Below are 16,917 nucleotides of genomic sequence, written 5' to 3'. Positions count from 1 at the left end.
CAATGAGAACACATGGATACAGGGAGGGGAGCACTACACACTGGGGTCGGTTGGGGGGAAATAGGGGAGGGACAGTGGGGGGTGGGGAGCTGGGGAGAGACAGCAAGGGGAGAAATGCCAGATATAGGTGACGGGGAGGAAGGCAGCAATTCACACTGCCACGTGTGTACCTATGCAACAATTTTGCATGTTCTTCACATGTACCCCAAAACCTAAAATGCAATACAATAAATAAATGGGGGAAAAAAAAAAGAAATAAGAAAACTTCATTCTCTAATAAAATTTAAGAAAATACTATAGTAAGCTCAAAGTAATAAAAGAATAGAAGATTTTCAGTTGCAATGTTATCGGAAATATTAAAATAACAAATTCCAAAACTAAAGTTTAAAAATGACTTTAGAAACATCAATCAACGTATCTTAGTAAAAGGAAGCATGAATAATGAATGTTATATGAGTGAATTGTTCAAAAACATAATGCGATTTTCTTATTCTAACAAAAACAATGATAATTAAAACATCTTTGAAACACTAACGTTATCCCCACAGCTTTCCTCATCTTATGCTATTACCATCCTGCTCACTACAGCTTCTGTCTGACTACTCCATATTTTAAAACCACAATGAGATTAATATTTACTTTTGGAGGCGAGAGTAGAGAGGATACTGAGGTTCCGTGAGTCATTTGGTAGTCTTTTCATGGTTTTAAAAAAAAGCATTTAAAGAAACATAATAAAAACAATTTCTGGAAATTACACCATAGTTACGCAATCTTGCTGTATTATTTAGCATTTTGCTGGTAGTTACACATAGTGTTTGCTAGTGAATAAAGAATAATTCCTAGGCAAGAAATTAAGAAAACAATGTGATATCTACAAATCTCCTTGTCAGTGTAAGTCCTGTGATTCTTCATTTAGAACGAACCCTCGTTAAGCTAATACAGACTGAGACAAAATCTAGTGTAAGTTGAGGGTTCCTTGGGCTAAACAGTATGGGAGAAAAAGATATTCTTAATGTGGAATTTTATGGAGTAGACCAAACCAAATCTATATAAATATTGCATTATATAGCTTTCCTTACTAGTATTTTCAGATGATTGTATTTATTCAGCTATTGACAGGAGAATTGAATTTAACAAAAATATACCAAGAGATCAGCATAAGTGGTTTTATATAGTGAAATGCCAGAAAGAAACATGCCCCTGACAGGATGGGAACAGACCTTTTGTGATCAATGCCTTTTCAAAGAGAAGACTGAAGCAAAAGGGATGATGAATTAATTCCCCTGGGGTTGTATAGATTTTTTTGTGCTTTTTTAGTGGAGTAAATGGGGGTACAGAATGTAATAGGCATATAGTTTTCACAAATTTCCTTTACAGTGTGTATCTAGTTTTAACTTGAGTTACTTTGTACCTCCCACCTCAGTCAGTGCCTTCCACCTCCGTGTGTTTGTGTGTGTGTGTGTGTGTGTGTGCGCGTGTGTGTGTGACTTGAGAGAAAGTATAGTAGGATGGTTTCAGGGCCCATACTCAGATGCCAGACTGCATACTATCATTTTGGACAAGTTGGTTAATTTTTAAAATGGGATGTTATTAATATCCAAATGAGTGGTTGTTATGAGGATTAAATGAGTTTATTAATTTAAAGGTCTTAATGTCTAGCACATAAAAACTGCTCAAAGGTGTTAGCTGTTATTATACATGTTCCCAAGACAGAAAAGTATGCTTATCTTATGAGATTAGGTAAATATGAAAAGCTTATATTCTTAAATCTAACAGACACTAATTTAAGAGGCATGCCCAAATTTATTAATCATTATTTTGCTGCCTGTGCTAACAGTCTCTCCCCCAGAGAAATCCTACTTTTATGAATCTTTGGTTTAGGAACTGATATAAATCTCATTCTTAAGTATCTAAAAAAATTCTTTATATTTTGTATTATTCTATCAGAAATACATTTTTAATTTCTTAAAAAAATTTTTTTTGGTACCTGCCTCATATATTTTAGTTCTCTATTCTTTTCTACAGAGCAAACAATAGAAAACTGATTATTGTATGATCCAGCTATCCTTCTATCTGTTAATCAATTCATTAATAAATATTTTTGAACTTATTAAAGTGTATATGGCACTATGCAGGGCACAAAATTTACACACTAGCTTCTTGGAGGGGAAAAAACTGAGAAACTGAAAACCTGTAAATGGGATATTGAAGCTTGTTAAGAATGATAAAGCAACAGGAGAGGAAGGAAAAAAAGCTACTAAGTGAACTACCACAGAATCAATGAATTTGTAAGAGAAGGACTTTAAAGACAGAATGGTCCAATCGTTCTCAACTTTTTAAAAAAGCACCAACACACCTGAAGGATAAGATAACAATCAGAACATATGTATATCCTAACTAATATATTAACAAAATTTTGTGGTAAATTATTACACTTAAAATCAACAAAGTGAAAAAAAAGTCAGAAGGGTACAGTATGTAGAAGGAAAGGTGGATAAGACACTCTTAATGGCAAAAAAGGACAAATGAACACAGGATAGTTTTTTTTTTTTTTTTTTTTTTTTTTTACCATCTGATATATCTGTTGTCGTTTTTTGGAAAGGGTATTTGTGAGGATGAGAGAAACAGCTGTCGTGACATTAATTCTGAAACTTAATTATGTGAATGCTTATGAAATAAACTTCAATAACATCACAGATAAGTATTCAACAGAAACCATCCAAAGAGTAATAAGAAAAGCTTTCAATCATAATTCAAAGAGGCTATCATATTTAAGGCTAGGGTAATCACTTGCCTTGCTCAGGACAGTCCAGTCTACATCTACTATCCTGGCTTAAATATTAATAGGGCCTCATTTCACACTCAGAAAGATTCAAATTTGAATGATAAATTATATAGTTACCTTATCTATGGACATCTTAGTCTAGATATGTTGCTTTGTAGTGACCTTGTTTGACAGAGGAAAGGGCTTTATAAATGGTTTCTGTTAAATTTCCAGACAAATTATATGACAAAACTTTAAGTCCTAAATTAAAAGAGAAGATATGAAATATATGAAAAACTCACACTTAGAATTGAAAGCAATTCTTCAGTACTGCATTCAGGCTTTAAGCGGTCCTTGAACATTTTAACTGTTTGATGCTTCAAATAGTAATAGGAGGCAATTCGGCCATAAGTCAGAGGTTCAATGCTGCGATTATCCTATTTCAAAAGGAAGATAAAATAACAAATGAAGAGTACAATGAAAGTACATATCTTTATAAAATTAATAATTCAGACAAGTGTTTTTGAAATAATTTTGTTAAAAATTTTGATAGTACTAGAAGCAAAAGAACTACTGTTAAAAAGTTGGGCAATGTTTTCAATTAGAATGCATATCACTAAGTTGTACCTCTCCAATTTCAATACAGTAGGAATGTTCCAATTCAATCAGGGACTTCTCAATCAGATGAGACAGAAACTTGTTCACAGAATCATGGCTCACATCACCCAAATTGTAGTAGCTAGAAAAAAAGCAAGATTATTATCATTTGTTTCAAGATATTTTCTACTAAAACTATCACCTAATTTTCACATAATATATATAAATATATTCCACTTTTAGTATAAAACCTATCCTCAGTAACTTCACAAAACTCATGGAACTATTGCTCTTGGGTGGTAGAAAGTTCTTTGAAACAATTTAGTCAATTATTATTCCCATAGTGCTTAGGGAATAAATGTTATCCTAATGACTAGAAGAGACATCATCAGGGTAAAAATAAAGTATTCTAACTAAGCTTCAATATAGGGAAAATACATAGGTTCAGCTCTGTATATTTTCCAAGCCAAAGGTCTAAGGACATACAATTTACCTGAAAGTGCCTCACTGCAAATTTGAGAAGTTCTTGGCAAAACCCTATGGCCACTAGGATCTGTGCCTGGAAACACACCCGAAGAACATGGGATTACAATCTTAGTGGTGCCCTAATTCCTACTAGGTGAATCCTGTATCATAGTCAGCATGGATAATTTATATGCCCTATCTCCCTTTTCTCCATCCACAGCAAAGAATGGGAGTGGAAAGTGGTATTAGAGAACAGGTTCTCATCTCTAAGACCCCATCATGATGGTTTTACATCTGTACAGAACTAGGAAGGGAACAGTCATAGTCGGGGAAAAGAGGGCTATTTTAAATGGAAGAGGGCTAAAGAAAACCACAATTTGAGAGCAATGGAGAACACTATCTAGATGACAATTTTTGTGATATTTTTCATTCTTCGAAGGAAGAGACTCAAGGTTAGTAAATTATAAAAAATTATTTAAAAATACACAAGGCAGGGCTAATAATGTCAGGATATATTTTCATTAGAAAGAAAAGTTAGTGCAAATAGCTAGGTACACCCAAATATGAGAGGCTCCATTAAATAAGAATTACAGTAAGAGACTACTGTAATTTATTTGGAAAAGTAATTTCCATTATAAAGGAATAGCTGTTTTAATTTTGATCTATTTAAAAATTATTGCTTTTTCTAGAAAAGCTCTTGGCATGGACCGAAATAAAGCAATATTTATCAACTAAGAGATAAATAAGTACTGAACCTAGTGCTGTCATTAATTTAAACAAAATGTTCAAATTTATGTCTAACCAAGCATATATGGAAGTGAAAAACCAGAATTATTAACCATTAGAAAATATTTCTTTTATTTTGAAAAATGACAAAGGAGGAGTATTTAGTTAGAATAATGTCTTCTGCTTTAGAGGTGAAAACAAAAATTCCAGACATTCAAGCCATATAAGATACAAATATCCAGTCATTTCAAATTTTAAAAATATTTTTACTCTTTCATTGTTTTCCAAGAAGTGAAATTCATCAAACTTTTTGCAACGTAAGTGCTTACTTTGTATTTCACATTCTTTTGGCTTGCTAAGCCTATAAATTTTCCAATATTATTTTTAGCTGTCAGGACTAATACATAGCTGATAGAGTTATTCTTAAATTGAAAACACTAGTAAAAATGTGCCCAGGATACTGTATAAGCAGTACCATTTGTAGAGCAAGAATCAAACTCTTCTTCTTTTTATAAACCAAATTTGTCTGCCTTGATTTTGGAATAAACAATTCTTTATGCAACTGACATTACAAAAAAAAGACACTTGGAAAATATTATTGTGAAGGAGAAAAAATAAAATAAAATTCCACTTTTATCTATAAATTTACTAGGTCATTTGAAAACTAATGGATGCTGTTACTGATTATTATAAGCCATTGTCTTACAATATAACTGGGATGTCAACTTTATCATTTTATGCTTTAATAAATAAATTTGGTACACTTACAAATAATATTTAAAACTATCAATGGAAAAAGCTATCTGTGAAAAATTACAGGTTCTACTTAATATTTATTTTATTTACTGTATTTGCTTCATTTTGTTTACTGTATTTACAAGGTATATTTCAATGGATTAATATCCCTTCTAAACTTTATTTAAGTCTATTGGGACTTTTTAAAGATGAATTTGTGGTTTTCATCCAGACAAAATACAGTCAAGGTAAATATTTCTTAAACATTTAAAGTAAGTTGCCATAAAGAAAAAAAAAAAAATCAACCTAAATGATGTTTCTGAGACTATAATAAATTATTTGATGACTACACTAAAACATCATTCATAATCTAACTGGCTAAAAGTTCACACTTCTTTGTGCAGAAAACATAAATATTTCACTGTTATTTATTCTTAATACAGTTTTTGTTTTTTTCTGAATGTGGCTAACAACATTCTTATTGACTTGCATAACAGAAGAAATACAAAATTCAGTTCAAGTAAATTGAACTTCACTGATGTTTACCAAATACTGTTCTTTGTTAATATTTGGACTGAGGTTCTAAGTCCATTTAAAATATTTTCAAATCCTTATAAAAGTAAGATATTGTTATATCTTAATTAGATATACAATTTGCAAGACATTGTAAAATAATTAAACTAAATATAAATGAAGTTTTTTGGGTTAATAAAATTTTGGGAGTTAATCTATTTTGACGTTTTTCTGTGATTAAGTGATAGAGTTCAGATTTATACGATCTCTATTAGTAGCATAATACAGCCTTTACTTACAAGGTGAACGTTTTTTAGTTACTGTGCAACTTTTAGCCGGAATAATTATAAGCATTTAACTTAAAACATTATATATCATTAATTTTAATAATCACTTTACTAATTTGAAAAAGCATGCAACAGTTAAGAAAAAGGTCTGTTTTCAGGTTGCACTCTCTGCAGTACAAATTTATAATTTACTGGTTATTTAAACACAAACATTTCACAACTGTTTAATTACGGGTAAAGGATAAAATGCAGTTTCATGCTCACTGCATTGAATCATCAAGCCATTATCTTCTCTTTGCCATAAACAGACAGCCTACCTTTTTGTCAGCATGCTATTTCATTTATTTCACAGAGAAACCCAGTTTCACAATAATTGACTTGTCAGAAGCGCTAATTTATGAGACTGAGCTCTGTAAGATTTCTCTATATTGGACTCAACCTGCACACAAGCAGGGTTGAATATTTACAATGCTGTTAACAGGTGCTGAGTTGTTTAATGATTCTAATGGCCAGAAGCGTACTGAGAAAGCCAGCGGGATCACAATTACAGGCTGTTTGAACACAACAATTACTAGTCCCGTGAGAGGTGTGAAAGTCAAAGGCAGTTTGATACTGACAGCATCTAGCACATGGGCTACACAAGCTAACTTCTATTAGCAGTCCATTGGGAAAAAGTAATAACAAACCTCTCCCTATCATAAAAATTTACAAAGTTCATAAAATCAAAAAAATCAAAAACTAAAAAACCTTTAAAAAATTATCTTTAAAAGATCTTATCAAAGGACAAACAAGAATACTACATATCAAATCTCAAGTTATTTTTTTCCAAACTTAATATTGATGAAACTTCACCAGTTGAGAATGAAAGAGGTTTTATATTAATGTAAAACATAAAGATACACCAAACGGTTTGGATTTAATGTGAATAGTGGCAGCCATTTCCTGTTTGGTTTATGTAAACCTGGCCAGATCTCTTGCTGGGAAATTTTTCATCAGTATTGAAATGCTGCTGCTATAACTGTCAGTAGTGGAAAGTCATTTGTTACAGCACCAAGCTTTTTTATGTTCAGATTATGCAGCAATAATAATGACACAAATAACAAAAGTGGTTGCAGGAACTGCTGAAACTACCACAACATTTTTGCCCCAGATATATTTAAAAGCTTTCTCAGGGGAAAACAGAGTAAAACTGAACATACAAATTGAATCCAGAACTCAATTTGGAATATATTATATTTTATGAAAGCACCAGTACATGCATTTATATTAATTTGAACAAACTAATGTGTGTATATGTTTTTTATATATATATATATATATGTGTGTGTGTCTGTGTCCACATATATAAACATAATTATATTTATATACATATGTATTTGCATATATACATAATACACACACATACACACTCAAGAATATAAATAGACATATAGTGACCAACTCAGGAACAGTGGTTGAAATATTTGTCAACATAAGTTTTACTTTTGGTGTGCTGTGGTGAGGTCTTTATAGCAGTATCATTAACTAAAGGGACCTGGAATATGAGGTCTTCTTTACCTATATATGACTATGTTATAAAAATGGTCTTTCTTTTCTATTGCTAAATAAACTTCAGTCTTTTTGTTACATACACATGCAGATGAACAAGCTCGTATACATATTCTTCCTTCCCAAGAAAAGCGAAATCTCAATTTATGGTACTGTATGATAAGGAATATTAAGGAAAAATAAAAACCACACATAAGTTCTTTATTTGAGATAATTACTTTAGCATTTTAAAAACTTTTATCATATCTAAAAATAAGTGGGAAAAATTTAACAGTTTCCTGTGCCTTGATTTGCTTCCAGCTTTTGGGAAAGATGATTTTAACACAGACACTAATAAAAAGATACAAGCAAGGGCCAGTCACAAGAACGTGGAGAAAAGGAACCCTTGTACATTGTTGCTGAAAATGTACATTATTAGTACAGCCTCTTTGGAAAGCAGTATGGAAGTTTCTCAAAATCTAAAAACAGATCTAGCATATGATCCAGCAGTCCCTATTCTGGGTATATACACAAAGAAATTGAAATCAGTATGTTGAAGAGACATCTGTACTCCTATGTTCACTGCAACATTATTTATAATAGTCAAAATAGAGAAACAATGTAAGTGCCCATCAATGGATGAATGGACTTGAAAAATGTGGTATATATACACAATGGAATACTTAAAAAAGAAGGAAATTCTATATTAGCAACAACATGACTAGACTCTAGAGGGGGAGGAATCTGGAGAGCATTATGCCTAGTGAAATAAGGTAGGTATGGAAAGATAAACACTGTATGATCTCACTTATATGTGGAATCTAAAATAAAGTCAACCTCATAGAAGCAGAGGGTAGAATGTCAGTTACCAGAGGTCACAGGGGTTGGGAAGGCCATTCAAGCAAAGGGGGAATTGATCAAAAGGCATAAAGTTTTGGTTAGACAGCAGGAATAAGTTCTGGTGATGCACTACTGCACAGCATGGTGACTATCATTAATAATAATGTATTGTGTATTTCAAAATTACTAAGAAGAGTAGATTTAATATGTTCTTGCTACAAAGAAATGATAAGCATGCGAGGTGATGGATATGTTAATTAGCCTGATTTGTTCCTTTCACAGTATATACATGTTTTTAAACAGTACATTGTATGCCATAATAATATAATTATTTATCAGCTAAAATTTTTTAAAAGAAAATTTATATTCACACAAAATCTCACAAATATTTACAGCAACTTTATTTTAAAAAAGAGTCAATCAAAAAGGAAGATGGCAGAGCTTGACTACATCTAAGTAAAATATATAAATTGTTAAAATTTACTTATGCACATATTTCCATTTTTATCTAGACGTGAAGGTGTAGATGTTAAAACTGACAATTTGTTTTTTGGGTGGCCATCAAACAAAGTGTCATTTGAATGAGTATGGCAGAGTGTCCATACAAAAAACCCATTGTTCAGCATAGCACTGAAAAGAGAAGTGGACAGGGAATGTGGACCTGACAACGAGCACAGAGATGGAGAATGTGGTGGAATCACAGTGTTGCCATTGTCACTTACGAGCTATGCTACTGGGAACAAGCTGCTTAATTTCCCTGTGCTTCAGTTCCTTTATTTACAAAATGGGTATCGTAACAGTACTAAATGAGTTAAGCTCTTGAAATAGCATTTCAAATGCAGTAGACAATAAATATTACCAATGTAGATTTTTGTTTCCAACTTTATTAATTCCAATTTTTATTTTTATAAATTTCTGTCCTATATTTATGTTTTGCTATTGTTCTGCATCTAGTTTCTTAAGAAAAATGCTTATTTTATTTTTAGGCATTCATATTTTCTATTCTGTCTCTAAAGATATAAATATTCCTTAGAATTCTGCTTTGATGGTGGACAGATCCAAGATGGCCGATTAGGAGCAGCTCAGGATTGCAGCTCCAGAGAAAGCGCGGAGGATGAGTGGACGCCGCATTTCCAGAGGGATTTTTATTGCCCACAGACCAGGAGATTCCCAGGCAGAGGAGCCCCATGGGTCACCAGTGTGGCTGTTTTGGCTGGCGCCCCAGTGTGGCTGTTTTGGCCAGTGCGCGTGTTTTGGCTGGTGCTCCGGTGTGGCGGTTCTCTGTACAAAATACACAGGTCCGGGCACAATTTTAGCTGGTGATTGGAGTTCTGGGAAGGCAGAGTCGCCCATTCAACTGATAAAAAAGGAGACTGAAACAGGGAACCAGGTCAGGAGATTCCCAGGCAAAAAAGCACCACGAATCTCAGCGCAGCTGTTTCAGCCAGCATAGTGGGTCACCCCATGGGAAATCACACAGATCCCAGCACCTTTTCAACAGGCTACTGGAACACCTGGGAGACAGCTGACCATTCAACTTAAAAAAAAAAAAAATGCTCTGAGGCAGGGAGCCAGATGATCAGGCTCGGCTGGTTCCACCCCCACAAAAGTACAGCAATCTCAAATGCTCTGGATTGAGAGTTTCACAACAAGCACAGCTGAACCTGGGACGGTCCAGCTCTGTGGGGGAAGGGCGTCCACCATTACCGAGGCACTCCACCACTACAGAGGTAGCCCGCCATTGCTGAGACAGCCTACCATTGCTGAGGCAGCCCGCCATTACAGAGAGACTCTGCCATTACAAAGGTGGGCAGCCATTGCTGAGGCAGTTCTAACTATACACGTATAAACAGGACTGCAGGGAAGTTCACACTGCAGCTGGGTGGAGCCCACAGCAGCTCAGCAAAGCTTCTGCAGGCAGACAGTGACTAGGCTGTCTCCTCGCTGGGCAGGGCAGCACTGAAAAAAGGGAGCAGCACAACAGAAACTCATAAATAAAGCCCTAACTCCTGGGGACAGAGCACCTGGGGAGAAAAAAAAAAAAGAGGGTTTATGAGTTCTGCTGCAGCAGACTTAAATGTACCTGCCCAGCAGCTCTGAATGAACAACGGAGCTGATAACTCAGCAACTTGAGCTCGTATAAAGGACAGACTGTCTCCTCAGGCAGCTCCCTGATACACATATATCCAAAGAGTCACCTCATAAAGGAGAGCTCAGATTGACATCAGGCAGGTATCCTTCAGGGACAGAGATAGCAGAAGGAGAAACTGGCAGCAACCCTTACTGTTCTGCATCCACTGCAGGTGATCCCCAGGCAAGCAGGGCCTGGAGTGGACCTCAGCAGCCCTACAGCAGAGGGGCCAGACAGTTAGAAGGAAAACTAAGAAACAGAAATAACTTCATCATCAACAAACTGGACGTCTACTCAGAGACCAAATCTGAAAGTCAACAACTACAAAGATGACAGGTGGATAAATACACAAAGATGGGAAGAAACCAGTGCAAAAAGAATGAAAATACTCCAAACGAGAACATCTTTCCTCCTACAAGTGATCACAACTCCTCACCAGCAAAGGAACAAGGCTGGATGGAGAATGTGTGTGATGAATTGACAGAATCAGGCTTCAGAAGTTGGTAATAAGAACCTTCTGTGAGCTAAAAGAACATGTTCTAACCCAATGCAAGGAAACTAAGAACCTTGAAAAAAGATTTGACGAAATGCTGACGAGGGTAAACAACTTAGAGAGGAATATAAGTGAATTGATGGAGCTGAAAAACACAACACGAGAACTTTGCGAAGCATACACAAGTTTCAACAGCCGCACTGACCAAGCAGAAGAAAGGATATCAGAGGTCGAAGATCGACTCAATGAAATAAAACGACAAGACAAGATTAGAGAAAAAAGGGTAAAAAGGAACGAACAAAGTCTCCAAGAAATATGGGACTATGTGAAAAGACCTAATCTACGTTTGATAGGTGTACCTGAATGTGACAGAGAGACTGAATCCAAGCTGCAAAATACTTTTCAGGATATTATTCAGGAAAACTTCCCCAACCGAACAAGGCAGGCCAATATTCAAGTCCCGGAAATACAGAGAACACCACAAAGATATTCCTTAAGAAGAGCAACCACAAGGCACATAATCTCAGATTCAACAGGGTTGAAATGAAGGAGAAAATGCTAAGGGCAGCCAGAGAGAAAGGTCAGGTTACCCACAAAGGGAAGCCCTTCAGACTCACAAAAGATCTTTCAGCAGAAACCCTACAAGCCAGAAGAGAGTGGGGGCCAATATTCAACATCCTTAAAGAAAAGAATTTTCAACCCAGAATTTCATATCCAGCCAAACTATGCTTCATAAGTGAAGGAAAAATAAAATCCTTTATGAACAAGCAAGTACTCAGAGATTTCATTACCACCAGGCCAGCTTTACAAGAGCTCCTGAAAGAGGCACTAAACATAGAAAGGAACAACCAGTAACAACCACTCCAAAAACATACCAAAAGGTAAAGAGCATCAACACAATGAAGAAACTGCATCAACTAACAGGCAAAACAGCCAGGTAGCATCAAAATGGCAGGATCAAATTCACACATAACAATAATAACCCTAAATGTAAATGGGCTAAATGACCCAATCAAAAGGCACAGACTGGCAAATTGGATAAAAAGCCAAAACCCATAGGCGTGCTGTATCCAGGAAAGCCATCTCACATGCCAGGATACACAAAGGCTCAAATAAAGGGATGGAGGAAGATTTACCAAGCAAATGGAGAGCAAAAAAAGGCAGGAGTTGCAATGCTCATCTCAGACAAAATAGACTTTAAAACAACAAAGATCAAAAGAGACAAAGAGGGAGATTACATAATGGTAAAAGGATCAATGCAACAAGAAGAGCTAACGATCCTAAATATATATGCACCCAAATACAGGAGCACCCAGATACATAAAGCAAGTTCTTAATGACTTACAAAGACACTTAGACTCCCACACAATAATAGTGGGAGACTTTAACACCCCATTGTCAACATCACACAGATCAACCAGACAGAAAATTAACAAGGATATCCGGCGCTTGAACTCAGACCTGGACCAAGCAAACCTAATACACATTTACAGAACTCTCCACCCTAAATCCACAGAATATACATTCTTCTCGGCACCACATCACATCTACTCTAAAATTGACCACATAATCAGGAGTAAATCACTCCTCAGCAAATGCAAAAGAACAGAAATCATAACAAACAGTCTCTCAGACCACAGTGCAATCAAGTTAGAACTTGGAATGCAGAAACTAACTCAGAACTGCACAGCTTCATGGAAACTGAACAAGTGGCTCTTGAATGTTGACTGTATAAACAATGAAATGTAGGCAGAAATAAAGATGTTCTTTGAAACCAACGAGAATGAAGACACAACATACCAGAATCTCTGGGACATGTTTAAAGCAGTGTCAAGAAGAAAATATATAGCAATAAATGCCCAAATGAGAAGCAAGGAAAGATCTAAAATCGACACCCTATCATCAAAATTGAAAGAGCTAGAGGAGCAAGATCAAAAAAACTCAAAACCTAGCAGAAGACAAGAAATAACTAAGATCACAGCAGAACTGAAGGAGGTAGGGACACAAAAACCCTTCAAAAAATCAATAAATCCAGGAGCTGGTTTTTTGAAAAGATCAAAAAAATAGACCACTAGCCAGGTTAATAATAAAGAAAAGAGAAAATAATCAAATAGATGCTATAAAAAATGATAAAGGGGATATCACCACAGATTCCACAGAAATACAAACCATCATCAGAGATTATTACAAACATCTCTATGCACATAAACTAGTAAGCCTGGAAGAAATGGATAAATTCCTGGATACTTGCATCCTCCCAAGCCTAAACCAGGAAGAAGCCAAAACCCTGAATAGACCAATAATAAGGTCTGAAGTGGAGGCAGCAATTAAGAGCCTACCACCCTAAAAAAGCCCAGGTCCAGATGGATTCACAGCCAGAGTCTACCAGACATACAAAGAAGAGCTGATATGAAACTAAACCATTACTTATGAAACTGTTCCAAATAATCCAAAAAGAGGGAATCCTTCCCAAATCATTTTATGAGACCAACATCATCGTGATACCAAAACCTGGGAGAGCCTCAGCAAGAAAAGAAAACTTCAGGCCAATATCCATGATGAACATAGATGCAAAAATCTTCAATAAAATACTGGCAAACCGATTGCAACAGCACATCAAAAAGCTTATCCATCACAATCAAGTAGGCTTCATCCCGGGGATGCAAGGCTGGTTCAACGAATGTAAGTCTATAAACGTAATTCACCACATAAACAGAACGAAAGACAAAAACCACATGATTATCTCAATTGATGCAGAGAAAGCCTTTGACAAAATTCAACAGCCCTTTACGGTAAAAACCCTCAATAAGCTAGGTATTGATGGAACGTATCTCAAAATAATAAAAGCTATTTATGACAAACCAACAGCTAATATCATACTGAATGGGCAAAAACTGGAAGCATTCCCTTTGAAATCTGGCACGAGGCAAGGATGCCCTCTTTCACCACTCCTATTCAATATAGTATTGGAAGTTCTAGCCAGAGCAATCAGGCAAGAAAAAGAAATAAAGGGTATTCAAATAGGAAAGGAAGAAGTCAAATTGTCTCTATTTGCAGATGACATGATTGTATATCTAGAAGACCCCATGGCCTCAGCCCAAAATCTCCTGAAACTGATAAGCAACTTCAGCAAAGTCTCAGGATACAAAATCAATGTGCAAAAATCACAAGCATTCCTATACACCAATAACAGACTTAAAGAGAGCCACATCAAGATAGAACTGCCATTCACAATTGCCACAAAGAGAATAAAATACCTGGGAATACAACTAACAAAGGATGTAAAGGACCTCTTCAAGGAGAACTACAAACCACTGCTCAACGAAATAAGAGAGGACCACAAACAGATGGAGATACATTCCATGTTCATGGTTAGGAAGAATCAATATTGTGAAAATGGCCATACTGCCCAATGTAATTTACAGATTCAACACTATCTCCATCAAGCTACCAATGACCTTCTTCACAGAACTGGAAAAAACCAACTTAAACTTCATATGGAACCAAAAGAGAGCCCGCATAGCCAAGTCAATTCTAAGCAAAAAGAACAAAGCAGGAGGCATCACACTACTGGACTTCAAACTATATTACAAGGCTACAGTAATCAAGACAGCATGGTACTGGTACCAAAACAGAGATATAGACCAATGGAAGAGAACAGAGGCCTTGGAGGCAACACCACACATCTACAACCATCCGATCTTTGACAAACCTGACAAAAAAGAGCAATGGGGAAAGGAGTCCTTGTGTAATAAATGGTGTTGGGAAAAGTGGCTAGCCACGTGCAGAAGGAAGAAGCTGGACCCCTTCCTGACACCTGACACTAAAATTAACTCCAGATGGATTAAAGACTTAAACATAAGACCTAAAACCATAAAACCCCTCGAAGCAAACCTGGGTAAAACCATTCAGGACATAGGCGTAGGCAAGGACTTCATGACCAAAGCACCAAAAGCAGTGGCAACAAAAGCCAAAATAGACAAATGGGACCTAATCAAACTCCACAGCTTCTGCACAGCAAAAGAAACAGTCATTAGAGTGAATCGGCAGCCAACAGAATGGGAAAAAATTTTTGCTATCTACCCATCTGACAAAGCGCTGGTATCCAGAATCTACAAAGAGAACTAAAACAGATTTACAAAAAAAAAACAGGCCCATTCAAAAGTGGGCAAAGGACATGAACAGACACTTTACAAAAGACATACATGAGGCCAATAAACATATGAAAATATGCTCATCATCACTGGTCATTAGAGAAATGCAAATCAAAACTACATTGAGATACCACCTCATGCCAGTTAGAATGGTGATCATTAAAAAATCTGGAGAGAACAGATGCTGGAGACGATGTGGAGAAATAGGAATATTTTTACACTGTCGGCGGGAGTGTAAATTAGTTCAACCATTGTGGAAGACAGTGTGGCGATTCCTCAAGGACCTAGAAATAGAAATTCCATTTGACCCAGCAATCCCATTACTGGGTATATATCCAAAGGATTATAAATCTTTCTATTATAAGGACACATGCACATGAATGTTCATTGCAGCACTGTTTACAGTAGCAAAGACCTGGAACAAACCCAAATGCCCATCTATGATAGACTGGACAGGGAAAATGTGGCACATATACATGATGGAATATTATGTAGCCAACAAAAACGATGAGTTTGTGTCCTTTGTAGGGACATGGATGAACCTGGAAACCATCATTCTCAGCAAACTGACACAAGACAGAAAATCAATCACCACATGTTCTCACTCATAGGTGGGTGTTGAACAATGAGAACACATGGACACAGGGAGGGTTGCATCACACACTGGGGTCTGTTGGGGGAAAATAGGGGAGGGACAGTGGGGGGTGGGGAGCTGGGGAGAGATAGCATGGGGAGAAATGCCAGATATAGGTGATGGGAAGAAGGCAGCAAATCACACTGCCATGTGTGTACCTATGCAACAATCCTGCATGTTCTTCACAGGTACCCCCAAACCTTTTTAAAATGCAATAAAAAAAAGAATTGTGCTTTGATTTAAATTCATTGTTATTAATTTTTATTTTTGTATAATCCTAGTCTATACCTTTTGTTTTGATTTCGCCTTTCACTAGAATAAAAGTTTTATAATCCCAAGCAGTTAATTTTTTTCTTGCCATCACTTTTATTTTTATTTCTGGTTTTATTATATTATACAAGGAGAATGCAGGCTTATGATCTCTACATTTGTAATAAGTTGAGATGTTCTTTGTGGTCTACTTCATGGTAAATTTTTCAAAACAAATTTTCCATTAGTGTTTGTAAGTACTGATATTTTGCTAGGGGAATATGTACAAAGATACTATAGACACAAATTCAAGGATATTATTATTCAAATCCTCTTTTTTATGAAATACTTATCTTTTTGATGTATTAAAGTCTTTCAACGTGACTAATTAGTTGGGCTGTAATTTTAATTGAATTTCTATCCATTTTTGTTTTACATATGTGATGTTATTTTTAGTTATCTAAACATCTGTAGACTACTACAACTTTCTAATGATTGTGTTTGTTACCAATATAATCCATTCTTCTTTGTCTTTGGTATTTTTTTTGCCTCAAATTTGGTTTTGAATTTTAACTCTGCAGCTGCTGCTTTCTCTTTGTTATCATTCTCCTTTCCACTTTCTTTCAATCCTTAATTTTCAACTTTTCTATATCAATCATGTTTGAATGGATTAAAAAAATGAATCTGAGAATTTCTGTTTTACAAAAGGGAAGTTTAAATCATTTACAGTATTTATCACTATCGTTGACCTGACTAATGGCATAAATAGATCTGGTCTGTCCCCTGTTCCAAACCCTGCAAT

General features: G+C 35.7%; 1 protein-coding gene across 3 annotated transcripts in view; it reads right to left on the bottom strand.

Moving 5' to 3' along the window:
• Positions 1–16,917, bottom strand: part of ASCC3 (activating signal cointegrator 1 complex subunit 3) — a 361,903-nt gene that overhangs the window by 97,726 nt on the left and 247,260 nt on the right. For all 3 annotated transcript variants that reach the window (XM_037734022.1, XM_017515928.2, XM_017515926.2), the window contains exons 35-36: positions 3,392–3,503; positions 3,067–3,201 (exon numbers count right to left, since the gene is read on the bottom strand). In XM_037734022.1, coding sequence (XP_037589950.1) covers positions 3,067–3,201; positions 3,392–3,503 — 247 coding nt within the window. The remainder of the gene's footprint in view (positions 1–3,066; positions 3,202–3,391; positions 3,504–16,917) is intronic.

This window comes from Cebus imitator, unplaced genomic scaffold (assembly GCF_001604975.1).
Source record: "Cebus imitator isolate Cc_AM_T3 unplaced genomic scaffold, Cebus_imitator-1.0 Scaffold566, whole genome shotgun sequence".
In the NCBI taxonomy this organism is placed as follows: Eukaryota; Metazoa; Chordata; class Mammalia; order Primates; family Cebidae; genus Cebus; species Cebus imitator.
Note: the sequence above shows the minus strand (reverse complement) of the source record. Positions and strands in the feature narration are given on the sequence as shown.